The sequence below is a fragment of the Callospermophilus lateralis genome, chromosome 1 (genome assembly GCF_048772815.1).
Source record: "Callospermophilus lateralis isolate mCalLat2 chromosome 1, mCalLat2.hap1, whole genome shotgun sequence".
Classification (NCBI taxonomy): Eukaryota; Metazoa; Chordata; class Mammalia; order Rodentia; family Sciuridae; genus Callospermophilus; species Callospermophilus lateralis.
In genome coordinates, this window is record NC_135305.1 from 222837621 (window position 1) to 222860570 (window position 22950).

Consider the following 22950-nt stretch of genomic DNA (forward strand, 5'->3'; position numbering starts at 1 on the left):
GCCCAGCTCCCGAGGGGCACCCCTGCCCCCTGGCTCCGCACCCCTTCCCCTGCAGCCTCGGGACCCACTGTGGTCCTAGCCCCAGGGATGTCCCTGGCGGCGTGGGGCCCCCCAGCGACCTTTGGCGGGGCCCGAGGGGCGTGGCCAGCGAGGCCGAGGGCAGGGCTGGTGAGTGTCGAAGGACAGAGACTCAGAGACTGGGAGGCAGGACTCGAGAGCCGGAGCACAGGCTGCCCAGCTGCCGCGACCTGCTCCTGGCCGGACCCACTGCAGGGCCTGCACCACGCGGGCCTGCCCTGCACAGACTCGGGCTCCCCAGCTCCCAGGACCCCGCCAGGGTGAGGTCTGCGCGGGCTGCGGGGTGGGTGTCTCATGGGCGTGGCCACTGGCAAGGTGCCCGTGTCCCTGCTGGCACAGAGGGGGCCTAGCACCCTGCCCTGCTCCTGTCTTGGCCTGGGCAGGGCCAGCGGGCATCCTGAGGGCTGCCTGCTGGTGTGCCCAGCCTGGGGAGGGTGCCCGGGGGCCGTGGGTGAGTGGCTTGCTGTTCATCTGTGTGCCTGCCTGTCCCTGTCCCCTTAGGCTCGGCTGCTTGTCTTAGTGCTCTGTGTGCAGGTCTGTCTGCTGAGCTGTGTGCCCAGCTGTCTACCGTCTCCACCGGGTGCCTGGGCACATGTGCCATGGGTGTGATCACTCTAGTGTTGGGCTCCAGGTCCACACCCGGCCCCTTGTGCTGTGGTAGGGGAACCCCACTGGGTAGATGAGGAGACTGAGGCTCAGAGGGGGCCACATGAGGGGGGACCCAGTGAGGCTCCCCACCGAGTGTAACTGCTCTGGAAGCCCTGCAACACCCTCCATCCACATGGGGGGCCTACTGGTGTCACAAACAGGAAAGGCTCCCGGAAGCTGTGCCCTGTGGCGAGGGGAGGCGGGCAGCACCTGCGTGTTCCTGTGTCAGGCACCCGTCAGTGCTGACTCTCTGGGAGGGGCAAGGGAGTGCGGGGTGCACGCTGTGGGCATTTGGACCAGAGTCCAGTGGGGGCCAGGGGCTGGCCAGGTCTGCAGGTCCAGCTGAAGGCACTGGCCTGGGTCACGGTCAGAGGCCTCAGGAGTCCTGAGAGGTCAAGGTCACTGCACTCCTGCCGGCCGCCCCCAGGGCAGGCAGGGCAGAGGCAGGTGGCAGATGCCATGGGGCAGAGTAGCCAGATGCCTGCAGGACCGAGCTGCCCACCCCCATTTCACAGAGGGGAAGGCGGAGGCCAGGCTGGGCTGCGCCCCGGCTTGGAGGGGCCGGGAGGGGACTGAGGCCAGCGTCTCTCTGGGAGCAGCAGGGCTGGTCAGGATGTGGGGCCAGGGCGGGGGCTGGGTGTGGAGAGGGAGAGGGCCAGGCTGAGGCCACGCTGTGCCGCGAGGTGACGCTGGCAGGAGGGGGCCCAGCAGAGGAGGGGCCTGGGGCTGGGAACCAGAAGGCACATTCCACCCGGAGCAGAGGCGGCGCCTGCCGACCCGGGACGCCTGCAGCAGGGCTCTGGATCTGTCCCCAGGAGGAGCAGGAGCCGAGAGAGTCCAGGAACCCAGGACCGGCCACGCGCCCATCCGAGTTCCAGCAGCTCAGCCCTCAGATTCAGGAACCCCGAGGCCTCTGGACTCCAGAACCCGGGTGCGCAGCTCCAGGCCCGGCTGCAGGTTCAAGAACTCTGGCTGCAGGCGCTCAGGCCCCGCCCCTCAGCAGGTAGAGGGAGGGGCTTCTCCCAGGGCCACACAGCACGGTGGGTCCTCCACAGATGAGGTCCCTGCTGCCCATCCTGGCTGACGCAGGAGGCCACGGCAGGTCCCCCTCCTGGCCCGCCAGCCATTTTACCTGAACCCAGGAGAGGGAGGGCGGAGGAGGCCTCCCTGCCGGTTCTCACCCTCCCCAGGCTCCAGCCACCAGCCTGTGAGGCGCCTGGGTGTGCGTCCAGGATGAGCGGGGCTCCTGCAGCCCCAGAGTCGGGGGCAGGAGGCACAGGACCTGCGGCCACTCCAGGCAGAGGCTGGGCTGGGCCATGGCCAAAGGCAATGTTCAGAAAAGCACATGGCGGCTGGGGGTCCCAGGGGAACCCCAGCCCCAGCCTCCATCTGAGCAGCAGCGCACTCCTGCCCGCCACAGCACAGGGCCTCCCTTGCAGTGGTCTCAGGGCATGCCCTGTGGCTCTGGGCCTCAGTTTCCCGGCTGGGGGGCCACCCACCCCGGTGGCAGAGGCCCCGGCTCTTGGCAGGAGGGACGCCCATGGTGGCCGTCAGGAGCTGGGTGATTCATAAGCCTCCGCAGGGAGGAACCGAGCCAGAGGAACATGCCAGGGCCAGGATGAGCTGGGGCGAGGCCAATGGCCGCCCGCTCAGCCCCCAGGAGTGAGCCCCAGACGGCCACCACCTCCCAGGCTGCAGGAGTGTGCGCCTGTGCCCTGAAGCCCCCGGCCCCTCAGCCCCCTTTACAGGAAGGGAAATGGAGGCTCCAAGCAGGGATGTGGAGTCCGGGCAGGGAGAGGGCATGAGAACTGGCCTGGTCAGCTTGAGGCGACTGCTGCCCACACGCCCTGCCGCTGGTCAGCAGCCCCCGTCAATCTCAGATCAGCTCCAGCAAAGTGGCCACCTCTGCAGGATCCCCAGAGCCGCCTGTGCCCCTCACTGCTCTGCCCAGGGCAGGTCCAGCCCTGGCCCCTGGGGATGGTTGGCAACTCAGGGCCTCTGTGGTGTCCTCAGGAGCCAGGAGCCGAGTTTTCTTTCTTTCTTTTTCTTTTCTTTTTTTTTTTTTTTCCTTTCTTTTTGGTACCAGGGTTCGAACCCAGGGGCACTTAACCACCGAGCCACGTCCCAGCCCTCTGGTTTTATTTTGAGACAGGGCCTCACTGAGTTGCTGAGGCTGGCTGCGCACTCCTGGTCCTCGAGCCTCGGCCTCCGAGCCCCGGCCTGCAGGGCGCTGGCTGTTAATGAAGCTGCTTCGCGCTCGTCCACATCTGGCCTTGGTTTCGCCGTGTGGCCGACCCGCAGCCCACGTGGTGTCTGAGCGGCTGGGTGTTGGGTTCTCCCTGGGCCCCACCCTGGTGCCCACTGCCCTCATGGTGGGTCCCTGCGAGGGAGCTGGCTCTTTGTTCCCACGTGGAACTGGAACTTCAGGGCTATTTCTTATTATAAAAGTGACGCACAGAAACGGAAAGCGGCCTCACGCTACACATCCCAGGAGAGTGTGGCCGCCGCCCACACCAGCCCCACAGGCCTTCCCAGGACCGCCTAGCAGCCGGCTGGCACCCTAGCTGCAGCCGGAGGCCGGGTCTCCATCTCAGTGACTGAAGCGTGCGCTGGGGTCAGCCATGTCCAGCTTGGGTGTGCCGGAGGCCGAGTCTGGGAGCCCCCACCCCCCGGGGCCATGGTGGGAACCGGGGCTGCAGCTCGACCCCCGGCTGCCTGCCTTTCTCTAGGACGCAGAAAACGTCCCCTGGTGCCCCCTGAGGAGGGGCCCTGGCCTGTGCCCTCGAGAGCCCTTGAGACGGTGAGACTGGAGCGGGAGTGGCGGTGGCCTCCCAGGGGTGGTCCCAGCGGATGAGGACGCACCTGTGGGAAGGGAGGGCAGAGGGGCGCGTGCCCTGGGGTGTTGAGGGTTGTGCAGGAGTTCGCCAGAGGCACGGGGAGACCGCGCAGGACGAGTGCAGCCTCCCCCTCTCTGCCTCCCAGGTGTGCCCGCGCCAGTGCCGGCCAGCCTGCGCCTGATGGGGTGGTGACGCGGCTCCAGCGCCATGTGGTCCAACAGCAGTGTCCTGGGGCCCTGCTTCCGCCCGACAAATGCCACGCCCGAGGAGCGGAGCCTGGTGACCTCTCCCTGGTTCGCAGCCTCCTTCTGCGCCGTGGGCCTGGCCTCCAACCTGCTGGCGCTGAGCGTGCTGGCCAGCGCGCGGCAGGGCAGCTGCTGCCCGCGGTCCCCCTTCCTCACCCTGCTGGGCGGCCTGGTCCTCACCGACTTCCTGGGGCTTCTGGTCACCGGGGTCCTCGTGGTGTCCCGGCACGCCGCGCTCTTCGACTGGCGCACGGCGGACCCCGGCTGCGGCCTCTGCCACTTCATGGGCGTGGCCATGGTCTTCTTCGGCCTGTGTCCCCTGCTGCTGGGGGCCACCATGGCCTCCGAGCGCTACCTGGGCATCACCCGGCCCTTCTCCCGCTCGGCGGCCGCCTCGCAGCGCCGCGCCTGGGCCACCGTGGGGCTGGTATGGGCGGCGGCGCTGGCGCTGGGGCTGCTGCCCCTGCTGGGCGTGGGCCACTACACGGTGCAGTACCCCGGCTCCTGGTGCTTCCTCACGCTGGGGCCGCAGCTGGGCGATGCGGCCTTCGGGCTGCTGTTCGCGCTGCTCGGCGGCCTGTCGGTCGGGCTGTCCTTCCTGCTCAACACCATCAGCGTGGCCACCCTGTGCCACGTCTACCACGGGCAGGAGGCCGCCCAGCAGCGCCCGCGCGACTGCGAGGTGGAGATGATGGTCCAGCTCCTGGGCATCATGCTGGTGGCCAGTGTCTGCTGGATGCCGCTGCTGGTGAGTGTGGGCAGGGCTCCGGGGAGGCTCCCTGCACCTCGGTGACTGGGCAGGGGAGCATCCGGGCACTGAGAGCCGGGGTGGGGGGCGGTTTCCAGGCTGCCGCTGGGGCCCTGGGGTCGACGTCCCAGGGGAGGGCATCAAAGCTAAGGCTCTGGAGGATGAGTAGGAGTTCACCTGCCAGATGAAACCTGGGGAAGCCTTCTGGGTGGAACCAGGCCACCCTCACTTCCTGATGCTACCTTGTGCCCGATGCCAGGCTGGACCTCAGCCGGGCCAGATGGTCCCTGGGTCGGGGAGCTTGGCTGGTGGCAGGAATGCCCGGGCGGCTCTTGGTGCACTGAAGGTCTGGGGTCCTATCGTTGAGTGGGTGTCGTCTGCCATTTGGGTGCTATTTTTTTTCCCATATCCACTGGAGTCAGGACGAGAAGCCCAGGTCAGAGCCATGCTCGGTCCCCAGCCTTGCCCAGGGGCTTACTGCCTCAGTCTGGTGGTGCCCTCTGAGGGGGGAGGGGTTAACAGATGGCACCTTGGGCCACTGATCCTGGTGGACACTAACCAGGCACAGGTGGGCACGTGAGGCCCTGGGATCTGCCCAGCACCACACACACAAAAGGGACAAGATGTCCACCTTTCCGTGTGTCGGCAGACGCTCACCGAGCACTGACCACGCACCAGCGGGTCCTGGGCAGACACCACAGAGGGCAAAACTGACTGCCCAGAGCCGCCCTGGTTTGCCCAGTAGGCGAACTCCTAGGCATCCTTCAGAGCCCACCTCCCAGGGCTGGGAACACGGCAGAGCCCGTTCCGGGCGGGGAGGGACGTGCCTGTGATGCCTGGGGAGGCCGAGGCCAGAGGCCTCCAACATCCAAGGCCTGGGGAGGTGGCTCAGGGTTAGAGCATCCCGGAGTCAAATCCCCAGTTTAAAAAAAAAGGAAGGAGAGAATTGAAGGAGGGAGGGAGGAAGGAGGGAGGCTGCAGGATCCTGGAGGCCGAGGGCCGGGAGGAGGAGGCACTGCAGACCTCAGGGGTGAACTGTGTGGAGAGCTGGGGAGGAGCGCCCGGGCCGAGGGTCCAGCCCAGCCAAGGCCCTGGGGAGGGGCTTGGCATGTTGGGAGCACAGTGAGGAGCCCCTGTGGGCGCAGCAAAGAGACGGTGGGAGGAAACAGGGATGGGGCGGGGCAGGTGGTGCAGGGCCAGCGGCTGCAGGGAGGACGGGGCTTGGGAGGTGGGAGGTGGGAGCCCTGGAGGGCTGTGGGCAGAGGAGGGGCCGAGTCAGGTGCTCGCAGGCGCCCTCTGGCGGCTGCGGGGAGGACAGGCTGGAGGAGCCCAGCTTCAGGGAGCCTGTTGTGGTTGGTGAGGGTGGGACCCGGGTCTGCCTTCCCTCTGCTCTGTCCCCAGCGGCACCCAGCACACAGTAGATGCTTAGGAAATGATTCTAATGTAGCAGTACATTTTAATAAAATGTGAATTATTTTAGCATACTATACATTTTAATTATAATTAGTTGTAATTGTACAATATAAGATGATTACATTTACTTTGTTATCCAAACTAATAGTTACATTATTATACCAGGTTTGACGACATAATGCATGGTACCTCATGTTATGTAACTATATACCTGCCGTGAGTTATCATCACTAGTAATCACATTAACAATGTAATTATCATGTCACTCTCAAAAATCATGTTGTAGAATAATTTATTAAAACATCTCTCCTACATTTTATGAGTATAAACTTCATATTTAATGAAATGTGTTAAAATAACCAAGTACAGCATGCAGAAATATAGCATGTGTAAAATAACTCTTTTGGAGGGCGAGGTGGCTCACACCTGTAATCTCAGCGACTCAGGAGGCTGAGGCAGGAGGATTGCAAGTTCGAAGTCAGCCTCTGCAACTTAGCAAGATCCTAAGCCACTTGGTGAGGCTGTGTCTCAAATAAAAATCAAAAAGGTTTGAGGGTGTGGCTCAGCGGTTTGTTGCCCCTGGGTCCCATCCCCAGGACCACAAAAGCTTATATGAGATGTGAGTTAATACAGCAGTGCTTCCCAGTGTGCCCCGGGGGAGCTTAGACCGCGGAGGGGGAGGTGGGCAGTGTGGTTTCCAGGTGGCCCAGCAGGTGCATTTCAGCCTGCTGCCTGCTAACGCCCTCGCAGGTCTTCATCGCCCAGACGGTGCTGCAGAACCCGCCTGCCATGAGCCCGGCCGGGCAGCTGTCCCGGGCCACGGAGCAGCAGCTGCTCATCTACCTGCGGGTGGCCACCTGGAACCAGATCCTGGACCCCTGGGTGTACATCCTGTTCCGTCGCGCAGTGCTGCGCCGCCTGCACCCGCGCCTCAGCGCCCGGCCCAGGTCCCTCTCCCTGCGGCCGCAGCAGGCCCAGGGCGCCAGGCTGCAGTAGGGCCGGGAAGGACCAGCCTCCCATAACCCCGTCCCCTCTCACCTGGCACCCGCCTGTCCCCATGGCCCAGGAGCTGGGGCTCTGAGTGGACCGCAGACCGGAGCTGCGGGAGCAGGGGCCCCTCTGCGGGGGTCCGCCATGGGGGCCACCGCCCTCTCTGAGGTCCCCTTCTCCCCAGCCGTGGACCCTTCGGCGCCCCAGGAGGGGCCAGGAGCAAGGCTGGGGGAGCTCAGAACGCGGGGCTCCCCTTCCCGAAACCCCGCAGAGATGCGGGAAGCCGCAGCCGAGGACCTGGACGCTGGGGGCCCGGGGGCTCCCTCCGAACCCCGCCTGAGGAGGCTCTGCCTGGGGTGTGAGCAGGGTCCCCCCTTCATGCCGAAATATATCTCTGGGCCCCGCTGTGTGTTCCTTCGCTTCCGGACGCGGCCGGCCTCGGCCAGGAAGGGCGCGGGGCTGTCGGGCTCCCGGGTGACGGTCGGGAGAAGAGAGGGAGGGACGGCGGCAAGAAGGTGCGGAAGCTTCCTCCAGTCCCCGCAGCAGGCACTCGGGCACAGGGCCCCCGCACAGCACTGGGACCCGGGCAGGTACAGAGGCCCAGGAAGAGCTCAATAAGTGCACGGCACCCAGCAGGCGCCCGCGGGCATTCGCTGACCACCCATGCCCAGCCCCCTCTCCTTGGCGGCCCCTCAGTGACACAGGGCTGCTGCAGGGTGCCAAGTGCCTTTATTGCCAGGAGCCCTGAGGGTGTGGAGAGCAGCCGCCTCCCCCTCCCGCGGGTCCGCTTACACCTCCAGGCACCTGAAACCCAAGCCCCTTTCTACCCCCTCCACCTGCTGGGAAAGGAGGTCACCTGCCTCATGGGGGGGGGGGCAGGCTGGGAGGGACAGGTGAGGAGGAGGCTGCAGGAGCCAGGAGGGTGTTGTGCCCCGGCAACCCATCCCAGGGGGAGGGAGGGTAGGCACAGGGGGCTGGGAACTCACAGGACCACCCTGGGGACAGGACTTGAAGTGGCAGATATGGTGGGTGGGCTGGCTCCTGGGGGGGTTTATGTCCCAGATCCTGGGCTGAGGCAGAGGCCCGGGGGCTGCAGCTGGGCTTTGGGCCATGGGCCTGGGGACTGGGGCTGGGCTGGGCAGGCTGAACTCCAGCGTCACAGCCAGGGGTCAGTGGGTGGAGCCGCTGCTGGGGCTCAGCTGGGCCTCTGAGCTGAGGTGGCTCTAAAGCTGGGCTTTTGAGCTGAACTGAATCCGGGACTGGCCTGGGTTCTCAGAGCTGAGCTGAGCTCCAGAGCCGGTGTGCGGGGGGGGGGAGTGCTGGAGCTGAAGGGGGTCAGAGTTGGGCTGCACCCTTGCCCTTGCCCAAGTCCCTGAGCCAGACTGTGCTCCAGAGCCGGTTTGCTTCCCTAAGTCCCCCTGAGGACCAGAGGTGGCCTGGGGTGTGGCCTTGAGCTGGGATCTAGTGCTTGGCAGGGGTTTGGAGCACAGTAGAGTCCCAGAGGTTGGTGGAGCTCTTGGGGGGTGCTGGGTCCTAGAGTCTGGCAGGCTCCCAGAACTGGACAGGGTCCTGGAGCCCAGCCCCAGGGCTGCACTGAACTGGGTCGCAGCAGGACTAGACTGGACTCCGGCACTTAGCTGGGTTCTAGAACTCAGCTGGCTCCCAGCTGCTGCCTGCATTTCAGAGCTGGCTGGGTTTTTAGAACCAGGCTGTGCTCCAGAACTGAACTGAGTTCTGGGGCTGGGTTGAGCTCTGGAGCTGGGCCAGGCTGTGTGGTCTGTCTGGGTCCCAGAGCTGGACTGTGCTCTGCGGGGAGACTGCGGCTCGGCACGTTGCCGCGTTCCAGAGCTGGGCTCAGGGGCAGGGGGCGTGCCGGTGCTGGTCTGGATTCTGGAGACGGGCCTCATTGTAGCCGTAGGCTGGGTTCTAGAGCTGAGCTCAGTCTCAGAGCTGGACTTGGACTCAGGACGGGGGCAGGGAGTTGGAAGCAAATGGGTTTTAGAGTAGAGTTGAGGTTTGGTTCTGGATTGAGAAGCAGCATGGGCCCAGCTTTCTGGGCTGGCCTGAGTTTTTGGATGGGGTTTTGTCTGAGAGCTGACCTTCGATCCTGAGCAGGCTTGAATTCTGTGGCTGGGCTTATTCTGGAGTCTCACCTGGGGTCCAGAACTAAGTGGTGCTCCCAGGCCGGCCTGAGTGTCCAGGTAGGGCCGGGCCATGCAGGTGTCTTGAGTCATAGAGACAGGTGGAGTTTGATGGCCAGACTTAGTATGAGAGCTGGACTGGGTTCCAGAACTGCGATTAATCTCCAAACTGAGCAGAATCTTAAAATCTGTCTGGGTTCCCGAACTTGGTCTGCTGTCAGGGCTTGGCTGAATTCTAGAGCGGGGCTCAATCGCAGAAATGGCCTGAATTCTAGAAGAGGACTTGGTCTTGGAAATGAGCTGAGTTCTAAAGACAGGCTTGGTCTCAGAGCTGGCCTGAGTTCTAGAACAGGGCTTTGTCTCAGAGGTGAGCTGGGTTCCAGAGGGGAGTTTGGTCTCGGTGCTGGTCTGAGCTCTAGAAGAGGATTTTGTTTCAGAGCTGAGCTGGGTTCTGGAGCTAGACTTGGTCTCAGAACCGTCCTGATGTCTAGAGCAAGATTTGGTGTCAGAGCTGAGCTGGGTTGTAGAGTCAGGCTTGGTCTCAGAGCTGGCCTGAGTTCTAGAACAGGGCTTGATCTCAGAAATGAGCTGGGTTCTGGAGTCAGGCTTGGCCTCGGAGCTGAGTTCGGTCTCTGAGTCTGGTTGGTATCTCGGGGTGGGTTCTAGCTCAGAGCTGGCCTGTGTTCTAGAGCAAGATTTGGTTTCAGAGCTGAGCTGGGTTCCAAAGTGGAGTTTGGTCTCACTGCTGGTCTGAGCTGTAGAAGAGGATTTTGTTTCAGAGCTGAGCTGGGTTCTGGAGCTAGACTTGGTCTCAGAACTGTCCTGATGTCTAGAGCAAGATTTGGTGTCAGAGCTGAGCTGGGTTGTAGAATCAGGCTTGGTCTCAGAGCTGAGTTTGGTTTCCGAGACTGGCTGGTATTTAGAGGTGGATTCTAGCCCAGAGCTGGCCTGCATTCTAGAGCAAGACTTGGTCTCAGAGCTGAGCTGGGTTCTGGAGTCAGGCTTGGTCTCAGTGCTGCTCTGAGTCCTAGAACAGGACTTGATCTCAGAGCTGAGCTGGGTTCTGGAGCCAGGCTTGGTCTCAGAGCTGCATTTGGTCTCTGAGCCTGGCTGGTATCTAGAGGTGGGTTCTAGCTCAGAGCTGGCCTGGGTTCTAGAGCAAGATTTGATTTCAGAGCTGAGCTGGGTTCCAGAGTGGAGTTTGGTCTCGCTGCTGGTCTGAGCTGTAGAAGAGGATTTTGTTTCAGAGCTGAGCTGGGTTCTGGAGCTAGACTTGGTCTCAGAACTGTCCTGATGTCTAGAGCAAGATTTGGTGTCAGAGCTGAGCTGGGTTGTAGAATCAGGCTTGGTCTCGGAGCTGGCCTGAGTTCTAGAACGGGGCTTGATCTCAGAGCTGAGCTGGATTAAAGAGTCAGGCTTGGTCTCAGAGCTGAGTTTGGTTTCCGAGACTGGCTGGTATTTAGAAGTGGATTCTAGCCCAGAGCTGGCCTGCATTCTAGAGCAAGACTTGGTCTCAGAGCTGAGCTGGGTTCTGGAGTCAGGCTTAGTCTCAGTGCTGCTCTGAGTCCTAGAACAGGACTTGATCTCAGAGCTGAGCTGGGTTCTGGAGCCAGGCTTGGTCTCAGAGCTGCATTTGGTCTCTGAGCCTGGCTGGTATCTAGAGGTGGGTTCTAGCTCAGAGCTGGCCTGGGTTCTGGAGCACAGTTTGGCCTCAGAGCTGGGCTGCATTCTGATGAAGGGCTGGGTTGTGGAGCCGGGTTGGGACTCTGAAGTGGATTGGGTTCTAGAGATGAACCTGGCCTCTGAGGTCCACTGGGTTCTTGAGCAGGGCTGGCCTTTGGGCACCGGCTGGGATGGCGGGGGCAGTGGGCTGGGCTGCGGGCTGGGGCTGCGCTCGGCCCCGGGGCAGACTAGCCACAGGCCTCCCTGGCCTCTCCGATGGCGGCCCACACCTCCACCACAAACTCGTCCGGGAAGGCGAACTCGCCCAAGACGGAGTCTAAACAGCGCGCAAACTCCAGGACGCTGCCCGTCTTCTTGGATGTCTCCACCATGGTGCATGCTGCGGGCCATGCGGGAAGGACGTGGGTGAGGCTGCTCCTGGCCTCAGCCTGCCCCGGAGCCCTGGCCTCCTCCCGGGGACTGTCCTCCCTCCAGGGACCCCCAGCTTACCCGGGCCCCTTACCCAGCTCTGGGTCCCGAATGCCCATGTAACTCTCCAGCAGGTCGTCCACCTTCCGGGACGCCTCCTCCTCAAACTCGCTGGGCTGGGGCACAGGGGAGGAGGCCGAGGGTGAGAAGTGCCACCCAGCCACCCGCCCCGGGGAGGAGCAGGTGGGACACCCAGCATCAGTGCTCTGGCGCCACCCGATGGCCCCGCCTCTTCCCAGGACCTGCCTCACGGGAGGGGACGGAGGCTCAGGGGGGAGCCTGGCGCCCGGCCCTGGAGGACGCCCCACTCACCGCCTCCTCCACTGTGGCAGCACCCCCAGAGCGGAGCCGCAGGGTCTCCCTCCCACTGGCCACTCGTGCTTCCATAGGACATTTGCTGCCCCTGCTCCTCTGGCCGATCATATCTGGAGGGAACAGAGTGGGGACAGGCGTGTTCTGGATGTGGAGAACCCCGGGAAGCCACCAGCTGAGCTTGCTAGAACCTTCTTGCCCTTCACCTTCAGAGACCATTCAGGTTCCACTCTTCCTAAGACACGAAGCCACGAGTCCAGAGCGAGCCACAAAGCAGCCAGGCGGAGACCGACATGTCCATCCTGCCCCGGACACTGGCCCAAACCTGCCTCTTCAAAGGACTCCCCTCGGTGGCTGCAGGGTCGGGTCCTCCCTGGAGAAGTGGCTCTTCCTTTTAGACAGATCTAAACCCCCCGCTCCTGTCTCCTGGGCCTCCTCCACCATGTGCCAGGCACTGTTGGAGTCTGTCACCCTAGAATGGTGCCACCCAAAGGGCCACCCACGATGGGCCAAGGAGGGCAGCCCATGTTGATCCACAGGAGGAAGTGGCCGTGATGGTGCACATTCTGGAACAGAGCCCCAGCAGGCTGGACCTGTCCCCAGGCACCCTGGGCCATGTCTGACATCTGTGGCTGTCGTGAGCTCCTGGCCGGAGTGGATGGAAGCCAGCCATGCTGCTCAGCACCCTGAAGTGCCCAGGACACCCCTCCAGAGAAGGGTCCAGCCCCGGTGTCCACAGTGCCGAGGCCGAGAGCCACCGTCTGGAGCAAGCTTCCTGCCTCTCCCAGGGGCCAGTCTCAGATGCCCTGTTGAAAGCACCTTCCTAGAACACGCCAGGGTGTCACGGGGCCACCTCACAAGCTCTCAGCCGGCCAAACAGTTGACTTATCTGACCCCTCTGCCCGAGCTTTCCCCCGTCCTTCCCCACAACTGACCCTCTGGTGGTCTAGAAAGTCCTGCTGGATACAGTGCCAGGAGCCTGCCATGCACAAGAGGCATCTAGAAATGTCCTCTGTGTGTGTGATGCTGGGGGTGGAGCCCAGGTTCCCACGTCCAGGCCGGCACTCTGCCCCTGAGCCCGGCCCTCCACACCGTCCACCCTGCCCCTTCCCGTCCTCCACTGTCCCAAGTGCCCGCTTTCTGGTCCCTCCCCCCGCCAGCCCAGGTGGCTCTCACCGAAGGCTCTCTTGGGCTGCACCAGGCGCAGGGTGAAGGGTTGGGACTTGGGCAGCTCCCGGAGCATCTTGGCCACCTCGTAGTGGCGGCAGCCGACGATGGAGTGGTCATTGATGGCCTCGATGCTGTCGCCCACACACACTGCCTCGATGCGGTTGATGATGCTGCCCTCCTTGATCCTCTGTGGGCACCCAGAGCTGCTCTTAGGCCACCCGGCCACCTCCCTTGGGCCCCCAGAGCCTACGTAGATCCAGAGAGATAGTCACTCAAGTCAGATCCCCAAACACCCAGGAAGTGACCGGCCCACCCTAGGCACCTTGATGAAGGCATAGCCAGCCCCGTTGTCTGTGATGGTCAGTCCCAGGGCATCTTCTGTTTTGGTGACCTCTACCTCCTTGGTCTCGCCGCGCACATGGGCAAAGATGAAGTCCTCCAGCCCTATCTGTCCACCCAGAAGCTTCTGCATGTCTACCTTGTGGCTGTTGAGGGTGCAGAATAAGATCTGTGGGAGAGGGGGGCCCGAGTTCGCCTCAGCCCTCGAGTCTGCACCACCCTGGGGTGCGCGGGTGCAGAGCCCCACGAGGAAACCGAGGTCCAAAGAGGTGCAAAGGCAGCCCCAGGGATTGGCCGGGGTTGGGACCTCAGAATAGGGATATGGGAGCGAAGGAAGCTGCGGACACAAGGGGTCCCTCTCCGCCACCTCCGAACCCCGACTTCCATGTTAAACCCCGGAGGAGGTTTTTTTTTTTTCAGAAAAATGGAATTTCCTGGCGCCCCCTTCGGGCTGCACAGTGCAAGGACCTGTCTGGAAAGCACCAGCTCCCAGCCTCCAAGCCACGGACCTCCGGACCCCAGGCACCCGCGCCCAGGAGCTGGGGGAGCTCTTCCCGGAGGCAGGGATCCATCCTAGCTGGGTCCACGGAGTGGGCCCTGGAAGAGCAGGCGCTCCTGACCCAAGACCTGCTCATCTTTTGCGCAGGGCACCTCCGGATCCAGAGGAGCATTCCTGAGATCTGACGAACCGACCTCGCAAGCTCCCCGCATCCGGGGGTCCTGGGACCCGAGGTTTCCTAGGAATCTGGGATCCGCGGGCTCCCGTCTAGGGCCCAGGATCTGGCTCTATCCCCGCTCCGCCCGGCACCTCGGGCGCGGGAATCGGGGTGGGGGGCACTCACCTCGGTGGGCGCGATTCCGAAGGCCTCTGCGATCTTGGCGTAGAGCTCGCGGACGTTGGTGAAGCCCTCGATCTTGCCGGTGGGGCTGCCGTGCGCCAGCTGCGTGCGGAAGACGAGGCGCGGGCGCACGCGGGGCGCGGCTGGGGTCTCCGCCGGGGAGGGCGGGGGCACGGGGGCGCGCGGGGTCTCAGCCCCCGGGGCCTCGCGGGCAGCAGCGCTCTCCATGGCCGGAGGAGCTCCACCACCCACCCAGGCTGCCGCCGCCGCCTCCGGATCCACCGCTTCCTGCAGCCTCCCCTCCCCCTGTCCAGGGCGCGATAGCCGAGTCGCCCTGGTAAGGCGATCCGGGAACCCGAGCCGCCCGGGAAGGCGACACCATGGGGTGGGGAGGGGGGCACGGGCCCCAGGTGTCCGGGCCCTGCCAGGGCCAGCTGCACCCTCCCTGGGGACGTCTGGCGGTCTGCAGGGGCCTGAGATGCAGAAGCAGAAATAACAAGGATCGCAAATAAGGTCGGGGACAGCTACGTGCCCTGGCACTCACTCTCTGCTGCGTGGGTTCTTTAATTCTTGCAACAGACTTAAGAAATGGGGAGGGGCGTTATGTTGGTATACTGTGAGCTGCCAGGCGGCCCTCCTTTGCCCACAGCCCTCCATAGCTCCCACTTCCTTTTGAGTCAAAGCTCAAGTCCTCCTGTGATCCAGGAGACCCTGCAGGACCTCTCTTGTCCCCTCACTGCCCCCTCCTTCCCTCTCCCTCTGTTCCAGGCACACAAACTCCTGACTCTGCCTCCAAAGCCTTGCCCCAGAGCTTCTGCACAGCGGGCCTTCTGCCTGGGTCACCCTCCCCAGAACCCTGCACAGTCAGCCCACTCCCCACCTCTTTCAGGACTTTGACCTCCTGCTTGCACCACCTCTAAACCTACCTTCCCCAGCCTTGTCTCCTTAGCATCTAAAGACAGTAGATAGTTCACTTTCTCCCCTGTGTCCTGCCTGCGTCCCTGTCTACAGACTCAGCTCCTGGAGGGCCTGGGCCTGGTGTCCTTTTTTAATTCTTATCATTTTTGTAGTTGGACACAATACCTTTATTTATGTATTTGTCTATTTTTATGTGGTGCTGAGGGTGGAGCTCAGCACTTCACAGGTGCAGCACTCTAATGCTGAGCCATGACCCCAGCCCCCCCTTGGTGTCCTTTATTCCTGCAGCATTGCTACACAGAGCGGGCACTCAGGAAGTCTTTGGTGAGGACAAGGATACCCAGCACAGAAGCCTGCAGCCCCCTGGGGTTGTGGGACTGGAACCACCTGGGCATCCATCAGGGTTCCTAGACAGGTGTCTTGGCCCGTGACACTGCTCCTGTCCTGTGCGTGGCACACAGCCACAAGGCAGAGCCTGGAGCAGCCTCCTGCTGCCGAGGAATCTCATGAACCAATCATTGGTGGGAAGCAAGTTCCAGGAGGCCTTGGGCAGGAAGGAGAAGTTGCTATGGCTTAGAAAGCTGCCGAGTGAAGCCAGGGAAGGGTTCACGCCTATCATCTGGGTACCCGGGAGGCTGAGGCAGGAGAGCTGAGTCGGAGGCCAGCCTGGGTAACTTATTGAGGGCCTGGCTCCCTTTTTTTCTCACCTGCCCTGAAGGGCTGGGGGTTGAATCCAGGGCCTCATACATGCCAGGTAAGACCCTGTCTCAAAACCACAAAGGGCTAAGAATGTAGCTGTGACAGAGCGCCCCTGGGTTCCATGCCCAGGACCACAACCAACCAACCGACCTGCCAAACATGATACCAGCCACAGTGTGGGTGGATCTGAGGACCTGGCACTCAGCCTGAGCTCAGACACAAAAGGACACAGTGTGGGTGGGAGTCCACTCACAGGAAGTGCCTGAATCAGAGACAGGAAGTGGAGTCTGGCTATCAGGGTCTCGGGGACTGGGGCATGGATGCTCATAGGGACGGGACTTCTTTTTGGGGGTGGTAAGAATGTTCTGGTAGTCAGTAGAAACGATGGTGGCCTAACATTGTGAATGAGCTCAATGCCACAGAAGCGTCATTTCATAAGGGCTGAGGTGGTAGCCGCAGCTCAGAGGAAACAGCACGGTCCCACCACTGCAGGAGACCAGCTGGATGGCCACGGACCCCTGCAACCTCCTGAGCCGCCCCAGGAGCGCGGGGTGGATGCTGCTCTGTGGAGGTAGGAGGGCAGGCCTGATGTCCCTTGCTGGTGTCACAGAGGCCCTGTGTGCATCTCCTGGCCCATCCATACCCCAGAAACTGCACACTCACAAGCCTGAAAGCAAACTCCACTGTGTTTATTGCAGACATTGGGATTGAGTTGGGGAAGGTCTGGCTCCCGAGGTCCTTCTACTGGACAAGGGGTTTGCACAGCCTTCCCTGGGGTGCAGGGATTTGGGGGCCCACCCGTGAAAGTGGTCACCAGGGTGCCCCCTGCCTGTAAGGCACACGGTGCCGCCCTCTTGGTGAGCAATTCGGGGTCCCACATCGTGCGGTGGGTGGCCACGGAGCCCCACCAGGTGTGCAGCAGTCCTGTCTGGGTCCTGCGCTGTGGCCAGCCCCAAGAGGGGAGCAGGCCTCTCTAGCTCTGCGGCCACAGGGTCTGGCTGCAGCTTCAATGCCCAGTGCTTCCTCTGGGTTCAAGAAGCTGGGGAGACTGAAAGCTAAAGGGATATTGTAGAAATTTAATTTTAGGGGGGCTGGAGCCCCCAAGGTGCAGAATGGGGCCTAGCCCCTAAGGGGAACCCCCAGCCTCTCCTTCACTGGGGTGGGGATAGAGATGAGCCCAGAGCTGCTTATCTGCAACGTGGCGGCCATTCCTCAGAGGTGCTCGCTGTAAGGGGAGAGAGGAGGCCCCACATCAGGGCTCAGCACCCATCATTCCCAGGAAACCCAGAGGCCAGGCCCCCAGCTCCTCCCAGAGTGGAGCCCAACTAACCTGGGCACCTAGGATCTACCCTGAGATTTTGGGACGTTGTGGACCTACGTGGACCCCACCTGACAAGGCTATGCCCTACTAGCCCCTCCAGTACTCCCCAGGGACCCCTCTGGGGCTAAGCTGGGGTCCAAGCCACAGAACCAGGCACAGACCTGGCGACCTGGGCCAGGATCTCCTTGATGCGGACGATGAGCCTCTCATGCTGGGCTGGGTCCCGCTCGATGGCCCCATGCAGCCGGGCCATGTAGAAGTCCAGCGTGCCCAGCGTCGGCGTCTCGCCAGTGCCTGTGGAAGGCGGGCAGGTGGTCAGCAGCCCAAGGACTCACAGGGACTGGCTCCTTGGGGCAGAGGACAGGGGTTCTGCAGGAAGGGGTCCTGCGAGGGGGGTCACCGGCAGTAATAGTGGGTTCGGGTCGGGACTGGGTTGTCTGGATATGGAGGCGGCGGGAGGCCATCAAGGTCAGCTGTGGGCAGGAAGCTGGACGGCAGGGTCTTGTGGGGAACCCGGCTAATGGTGATGGGGGGCCTATAAGAGCGGAGGACCCCGCGGAGTGGGGTGCGGGGCTAGGGGGCATGGGGAGGGGGTGGTGCTAAGAAGTTGGGGGTTAGCGGGACAGGGAGGGCAGGGCAGGGCGGGGCGGGGCTCAGGGCTCAGTGCGGGGAGGGCCTGAGGTCGGAGGGGCTGCGAGGAGCAGCTCCTGTGGTCGGGGAGCTGGGGGAGGTCAAAGGGGCGGGGCTCCCGGGGTCGGCCAGGGACGTTGGGTGACCGGGCTAGGAGCGAGGAATTTGGGTCAGCGTCTGGGGGCTCGGGGCGCTCGAGTCGGTCTGCGGCGGGCTGGGCGGGGCTCAGAGGCGGGGGAGGCCCGGCGCTCCGCACCCGGCACAGGCAGCGAGGCGAAGCTGGCGGTGAGCGCCTGGCGCACGGCCTGGAGCTGCTGCTGCAGCGCCAGCGTCCGCCGCTCCTCCAGCGCCAGCTCCTGCTCCAGGCGCTCGCGCGCGCTGCTCATGCTCTGCGTGTGCCTCTGCAGCACCGCGTTCTGCTCCTCGAAGGCCACGTTCATCTTCCGCAGACGCCGCAGCTCCGCCTCCCGCGCTGCAGCCGGGGAGCCGGTTAGAGCCTGGAGCTGGCCCTGGGACCCCGCCACTCGCCACTCGCCACTCGCCACTCGGCCTTGGCCTGAGCTGTGCTACCCGCCCCACACCAGCCTCCAGCTTAGAGGAGGCGGACCCCGCTTCCCCTTTCTCCCACCGTGGCACCCCTTGGCCCACCCTTGAGCACACCACCCACGTCCATGCGCTGGGCTTTTAGGACTCCATTAACGCTCACCTTTGTTTTGGTCCAAGAACTCTTCAGTGAAAATGGGAACATCGAAGGTGGAGAAGCCGTCACAGTCTCCACCCTGGGACAAAAGGACAAGGTGGCAATTTGGAGGGAAGGCAGACACACCCCCTGAATGATCCGGGAGATGGCAGTCATTTAACATCCACCAGAGGGTCTAGAAACCTCCAGAACTCTCTCCCAGGAGCATGCTGTCCCAGGAGGGGAACATCATTACCTTGTGTCCATTCAAGAGAGTGTTCATGAGCCCGGAGCCCGAGTCCTCTGGTGGGGGAGGGAGGAGGGCAGGATCAGCCTTCCAGTGGCCACCTTCACACAGGCTGTCCACCGCCCCTCCCCTCGGTCAGTTCTCTTTCATCCTGGCTCGGGCTCCCCACGTGGTCCCCTTTGCAGCACTGAGTGACCCTCATGCATGTGTAGCTGGTTATGTGTCTTTCCTCTCCATGGAGGGGACCTCTGCCTGGGCAGGGGTCAGCACCATGCAGGGCAGGTGCCACGCACTGGCCTCCAGCAGACTCACCTTTCTTGATCTTCTTTTCTTGGATCTTCTCAGCGCACATCTTGTAGGCCTCTGACTGCTGGTAGGCCCGCAGCTCCTTCATGTACTGCTGCTTCTCCCGCTCGGCCTCATCCAGGTACCGCTGCGGGACAGAGCAGCATCCAGAGGCTCAGCCCAGCCCAGATGACAGCCCTCTATGGCCAGACTCTGCCTCCCTCACCCAGGTCTGGCCCTGCCCCACCCCCCTAGCTTTCCATAGCTCCCTGTGCCCTCAGGATGCTGCCCAGGGCACTTCAGAGTGCCCACCTTACCTCCCACGGCCCCAACTCAGCGCCTTCCTCCCTCCTAAATGCCCCCCTCCTCTAGGCTGCTAATGCCCGGATTGTCCCTACTCCATGCCACAAGGTTTCTTTTTTTTTTTTTTTTTTAAAAGAGAGAGTGATAGAGGGGGAGAGAGAGAGAGAGAGAACTTTAATATTTATTTTTTATTTATCGGTGGACACAACATCTTTGTTTTGTATGTGGTGCTGAGGATCGAACCCGGGCCGCACGCATGCCAGGCGAGCGCGCTACCGCTTGAGCCACATCCCCAGCTCCGCCACAAGGTTTCTGCTTGTTGAAATATCCCTTTCAACAGGTGCAAACTGGAAGCGGATTTGTTAAATCTCTTCAATGCTTTTGCAATTTTAAAACTAATTACCAGAATTTGAGACTCATAAGATTTCACCAAGAAATATGGCCCCATCTCTACATCTTTAGGTATAACATTAAATGTCAGAACTATTCTCCCCTGTTGCTAATTATTGCCAACTTGGGGTGGGTGTTCATAGGTGCTCATTTTTTCCAAGCAGAATATGAACCCTCCACATGCTTTGAGGGACGTGGCTGCAGGGGTGTCCGAGTGGGCTGGGGGTCACCCTCACCTGCTTCTCTGCTGGCTGCAGCTTGCTCCATTCTGCTCCCAGCATCTTGGTGATCTCGGGAAAGGGCAGGTCCGGGTGGCGCGTGCGGATCTGCTCACGCCGCTCGTTCAGGAAGCGCACATAGCCTGTCACAGGTGCCTTGGGCCCATTCGGAAGAATCTTCTTTCGCTTCTTGCCCTTGGGCCAGCCACGCTTTTTCACTGGCTGCAAAACCCCTCTGCGTTATTGGGAGGGGCCTGGAGGGCAGGGGCGGGGCTCAGCGGAGCAGGGGCGGGGACTGCATGGGCGGGGCTAGACGATGGCCGGGCCTAGTTGGAAAACCGGGAAGGACTGGAGGTATAACGCGGCCAAGCATCCGGACCTGGGTATTAGAGGGGTTCCCTGACCAGGGGAGGGCATCCGACTTACTAGAGAGCGGGCAGAGCCCAGGGAGGTGGTTGGCCTGGGCTATGGGCGTGGCTTCTTGGTGGGGAGGGTGCGGCCCCAGGGAGGCGGGAAGTGGGCGGGGCCCTCGGCGTGGGCAGAACCACCACTGGCATTGGGCGGGGTCTGGGCTCAGAGGCAGTGAGTCTGCCAGGGGCGTGGCATCTAGCACGGGTGGGGTGGGGTCTCTGCTTCCAGAAGAAATCGGGGCAGTGGGAGGAGGCTCCAGGAATTCAAATCTGGTCTTGGGCGGGGCTTCGAGGTTGGGGGCGGGACCCCGGGGCCTCCCCTGCCGCAGGGGAAGGACTCTCACCTCCTCCTCGTGGGGCCCCTTCTCGCCGGCCCGCGGGCCCTCGCCGCGCTCCTGCTTGACAGCCACCACGAAGCCCCCAGGCTGGCCCGGAGCCTTGCCACCCGCCGGCCTGGGACGAGGGGTCATCAGGATTACTCCCACCCGGAGCCTTCTCTACCCGCCACGCTCACCCTGAGCGTTTTGAGACCACGGAGCCCACGGAGCTGGCCAAGAGGGGCTGGAGTCCGGGGAGGGGTAGGGCCTCCCTGACCTCGAGGGGGTCAGGGTCAAGGGGTCGAGACTGCCTCGGTAGCGGGGAGAGCCGGGAGTCCTGGGAGGGGCTGGAGCCCAGGAGCGGGGCCGCAGGCTGGAGTCTGGGGAGAAGCCCATGGAGACCCTCGACCCGGGTGGGGGAGTCAAGACCCTAAGGGGTGGGAGTCCAGGAGCTCGGACAGGGCGGGGGGCAGCGCACTCACGCGGCGGCCGCGCCGGGCTGCTTGGGACCGTGGGACATGGCCGCTCCGGGCCGGACCTGGAACACGAGCAGGCAGAGGTGTGGGCTCTCGAGCCCCGGATGGCGGGGTCCCGCCCCCACCCCGACCGGGAGCCGCGAATGCCGGGCCCGGGGCGCCTGGCGGGGGGAGCCGGATCCGGGGGCGGGGAAGTCCTCGAGGGCGGGCGCCCCAGGAATCCTTTGTTGGGCGATCGCCCCCCGGGAGGCCGGGCCGGCTTCCCTCCCGCCCGGAAAGGGCCCCGCCCCGACTCCCGGACCCTGGCGCCCCCGCCCCCTCGCAGGACCCCGAGTTCCGCGGCTGTTTTCACCTCCAAAGAAACTTTCCCGGACCTTTCGACTGCAGCGACGCTCCAACCAACCGCCCCGAGCCCGCCCCTGCCGGCCGCTCCGCCCCTCTCCGCCCCCGGCATGCTAATGACAGTCGTGGCCTGTGGCCCGATTGGGTGCAGCATCCCTCTGAGGCGTGACTATGCAGATGAAGGTCGGCGCGCCCGTGGGTGATTGGCTGAGTAGGCTGCAGAGGCGCGTGGGAGGTGGGGCGGGAAGACTGCGGGCGGTGCGTCAAGTTCGGCTGCACTCGGCTGCGCTCGGGACCAATCAAGGGCTCCTGGAGGCCTCGCTGGGCGGAGCCTCTTAAAGGGCCAGTAGGCGCGGCGCGAACTGCTCCTCCCAGGCTGAAGCTGAGACTCCCCGCCCCTGCCGGATCTGGGAACCTGCGGATCCAGGTTGGTCCCGCCTCAGTTTCCATGGGGACAGCGGTAGGTTGCTAGGGAAGAGGTTAAGGTGTCCAAGAGGCACCGCCCTGCGGTAGGGCAAGGTGGACCTGTTCTTAGCGCTCTTCAAAAGCTGGGGAGGGGGAGAGTTCCCGTTTATTCACTTAACTTGCTGTCCCTGTTGTGTCGCCCTACGCGGTCTGGGGCTTCTGGGCGCGGGGGTTGCTTCACCCTAGGACCAAGGTTTTACCTCCTGTGCAATAGGTTTACTGCACGATGCTCAGGACCAAGAGACTGGACCCCAGGCTGAGGCTGGGGCTCAGTGGCAGAGCGCTAGCCTGGCCTGTGTGAGGCACTGGGTTCGAATCTCAGCAGCACATATAGATAGATAGATAAAGGTCCATTAATGGCTAGAAATAATATTCTAAAAACAAAACAAAATAAAGGCTAGACAGGGTCTAGGTCAGGCTGGGGATGGTGTCATGAGGAGGGCTGAGAGCACTGGGAAACGGATAGTGGGGAAGAAAGACCACAGGGATCTTGCGAATGTGGTGGACAGGTAGGGTACCCTGACTGCTGTGTAGCCGGGCACCCTACCGTGACCCATTAGATGCTAATCAATCCGTCCACCCCCAACACACTCCTCTTTTCCCTCCCTGGCTCCACGCCCCCTGCTGTTTCCCAAATCCATCTCATTCTTTTCTATATGCTGGACCTTTGCTGTATCTTACTCCTGGAAAACTCTTGCCCCAATACCTTCCTGCCTCTCTCCTGGACCTCTTTTAGGTATTTGCCCAAATGTTGCCTATTCAGCAAGGGTTTCCCAGGCTTGTGGTCCATCTCTGTCCCCCCACTCCCACATGCCCCTGTGAAGCAGGATAGAATATATATATATATGAAGAGAAAGACATAAAGAAAGAGGGGCACTTAACCACTGAGCCCCATCCCAGCCCTATTTTGTATTTAGAGATGGAGTCTCACTGAGTTGCACAGGGCCTGGCTTTTGCAGAGGCTGGCTTTGAACTTGTGATCCTCCTGCCTCAGCCTCCAGAGCTGCTGGGATGACAGGTGTGTGCCACCGCGCCCCACCAAGAAAATATGATTTTGATTTAAATTTCTTTATACCAGGTCTGTCACTCCCCAAGCCAGTCTCTCCCAGACCTGCCACTCTCAAGTTTCTGGATACCTGTAAATATCAAAGTTACTCTAACTGCACCAGCTTACGAAAATCACCTGTACCCTGTTAGCCTACCAGCAGATTAAGAGAGATGTGACATTCAAAAATTTTTTTTTTAGTTGTTGATAGACCTTTTTTTATTCATTTATTTCTATGTGGTGCTGAGAATCGAACCTAGAGCCTCATACATGTCAGACAAGCGCTCTACTAGT

The 22950-nt window shown here is 62.3% G+C and overlaps 3 protein-coding genes across 10 annotated transcripts; 1 reads left to right on the plus strand and 2 right to left on the minus strand.

Annotated features, from left to right (window-relative positions):
- On the plus strand, positions 1-7358 carry Tbxa2r (thromboxane A2 receptor). Of its 3 annotated transcripts, none has more exons than XM_076851580.2 (5): positions 1-343; positions 1542-1729; positions 3456-3526; positions 3709-4556; positions 6720-7358. In XM_076851580.2, the coding sequence occupies exons 4-5, from the start codon at positions 3771-3773 to the stop codon at positions 6963-6965; spliced, it is 1032 nt and encodes a 343-aa protein (XP_076707695.2). In that variant the 5' UTR covers positions 1-343; positions 1542-1729; positions 3456-3526; positions 3709-3770; the 3' UTR covers positions 6966-7358. The 3 variants fall into 3 exon arrangements, with proteins under 3 accessions (XP_076707695.2, XP_076965814.1, XP_076965817.1); XM_077109699.1 differs by having other exon boundaries at positions 1-338; XM_077109702.1 differs by lacking the exons at positions 1-343; positions 1542-1729 and adding an exon at positions 1755-3098.
- A 287-nt stretch (positions 7359-7645) lies between these two features.
- On the minus strand, positions 7646-14153 carry Gipc3 (GIPC PDZ domain containing family member 3). Of its 5 annotated transcripts, none has more exons than XM_076851547.2 (6): positions 13915-14153; positions 13056-13241; positions 12740-12920; positions 11564-11676; positions 11273-11367; positions 7646-11162 (listed from the first exon to the last, which is right to left on the minus strand). In XM_076851547.2, the coding sequence occupies exons 1-6, from the start codon at positions 14137-14139 to the stop codon at positions 8183-8185; spliced, it is 3780 nt and encodes a 1259-aa protein (XP_076707662.2). In that variant the 5' UTR covers positions 14140-14153; the 3' UTR covers positions 7646-8182. The 5 variants fall into 5 exon arrangements, with proteins under 5 accessions (XP_076707662.2, XP_076707673.2, XP_076965804.1 ...); XM_076851566.2 differs by having other exon boundaries at positions 10919-11162; positions 11286-11367; XM_076851558.2 differs by lacking the exons at positions 12740-12920; positions 13056-13241; positions 13915-14153 and adding an exon at positions 11770-12668.
- Positions 14154-16196: 2043 nt separating this feature from the next.
- Positions 16197-21230, minus strand: Hmg20b (high mobility group 20B). Of its 2 annotated transcripts, none has more exons than XM_076852046.1 (10): positions 21179-21230; positions 20811-20866; positions 20356-20464; positions 19620-19823; positions 18718-18838; positions 18415-18461; positions 18186-18258; positions 17736-17951; positions 17011-17143; positions 16197-16753 (listed from the first exon to the last, which is right to left on the minus strand). In XM_076852046.1, the coding sequence occupies exons 2-10, from the start codon at positions 20846-20848 to the stop codon at positions 16741-16743; spliced, it is 954 nt and encodes a 317-aa protein (XP_076708161.1). In that variant the 5' UTR covers positions 20849-20866; positions 21179-21230; the 3' UTR covers positions 16197-16740. The 2 variants fall into 2 exon arrangements, with proteins under 2 accessions (XP_076708161.1, XP_076708169.1); XM_076852054.1 differs by having other exon boundaries at positions 21157-21215.
- Positions 21231-22950: the final 1720 nt, after the last annotated feature.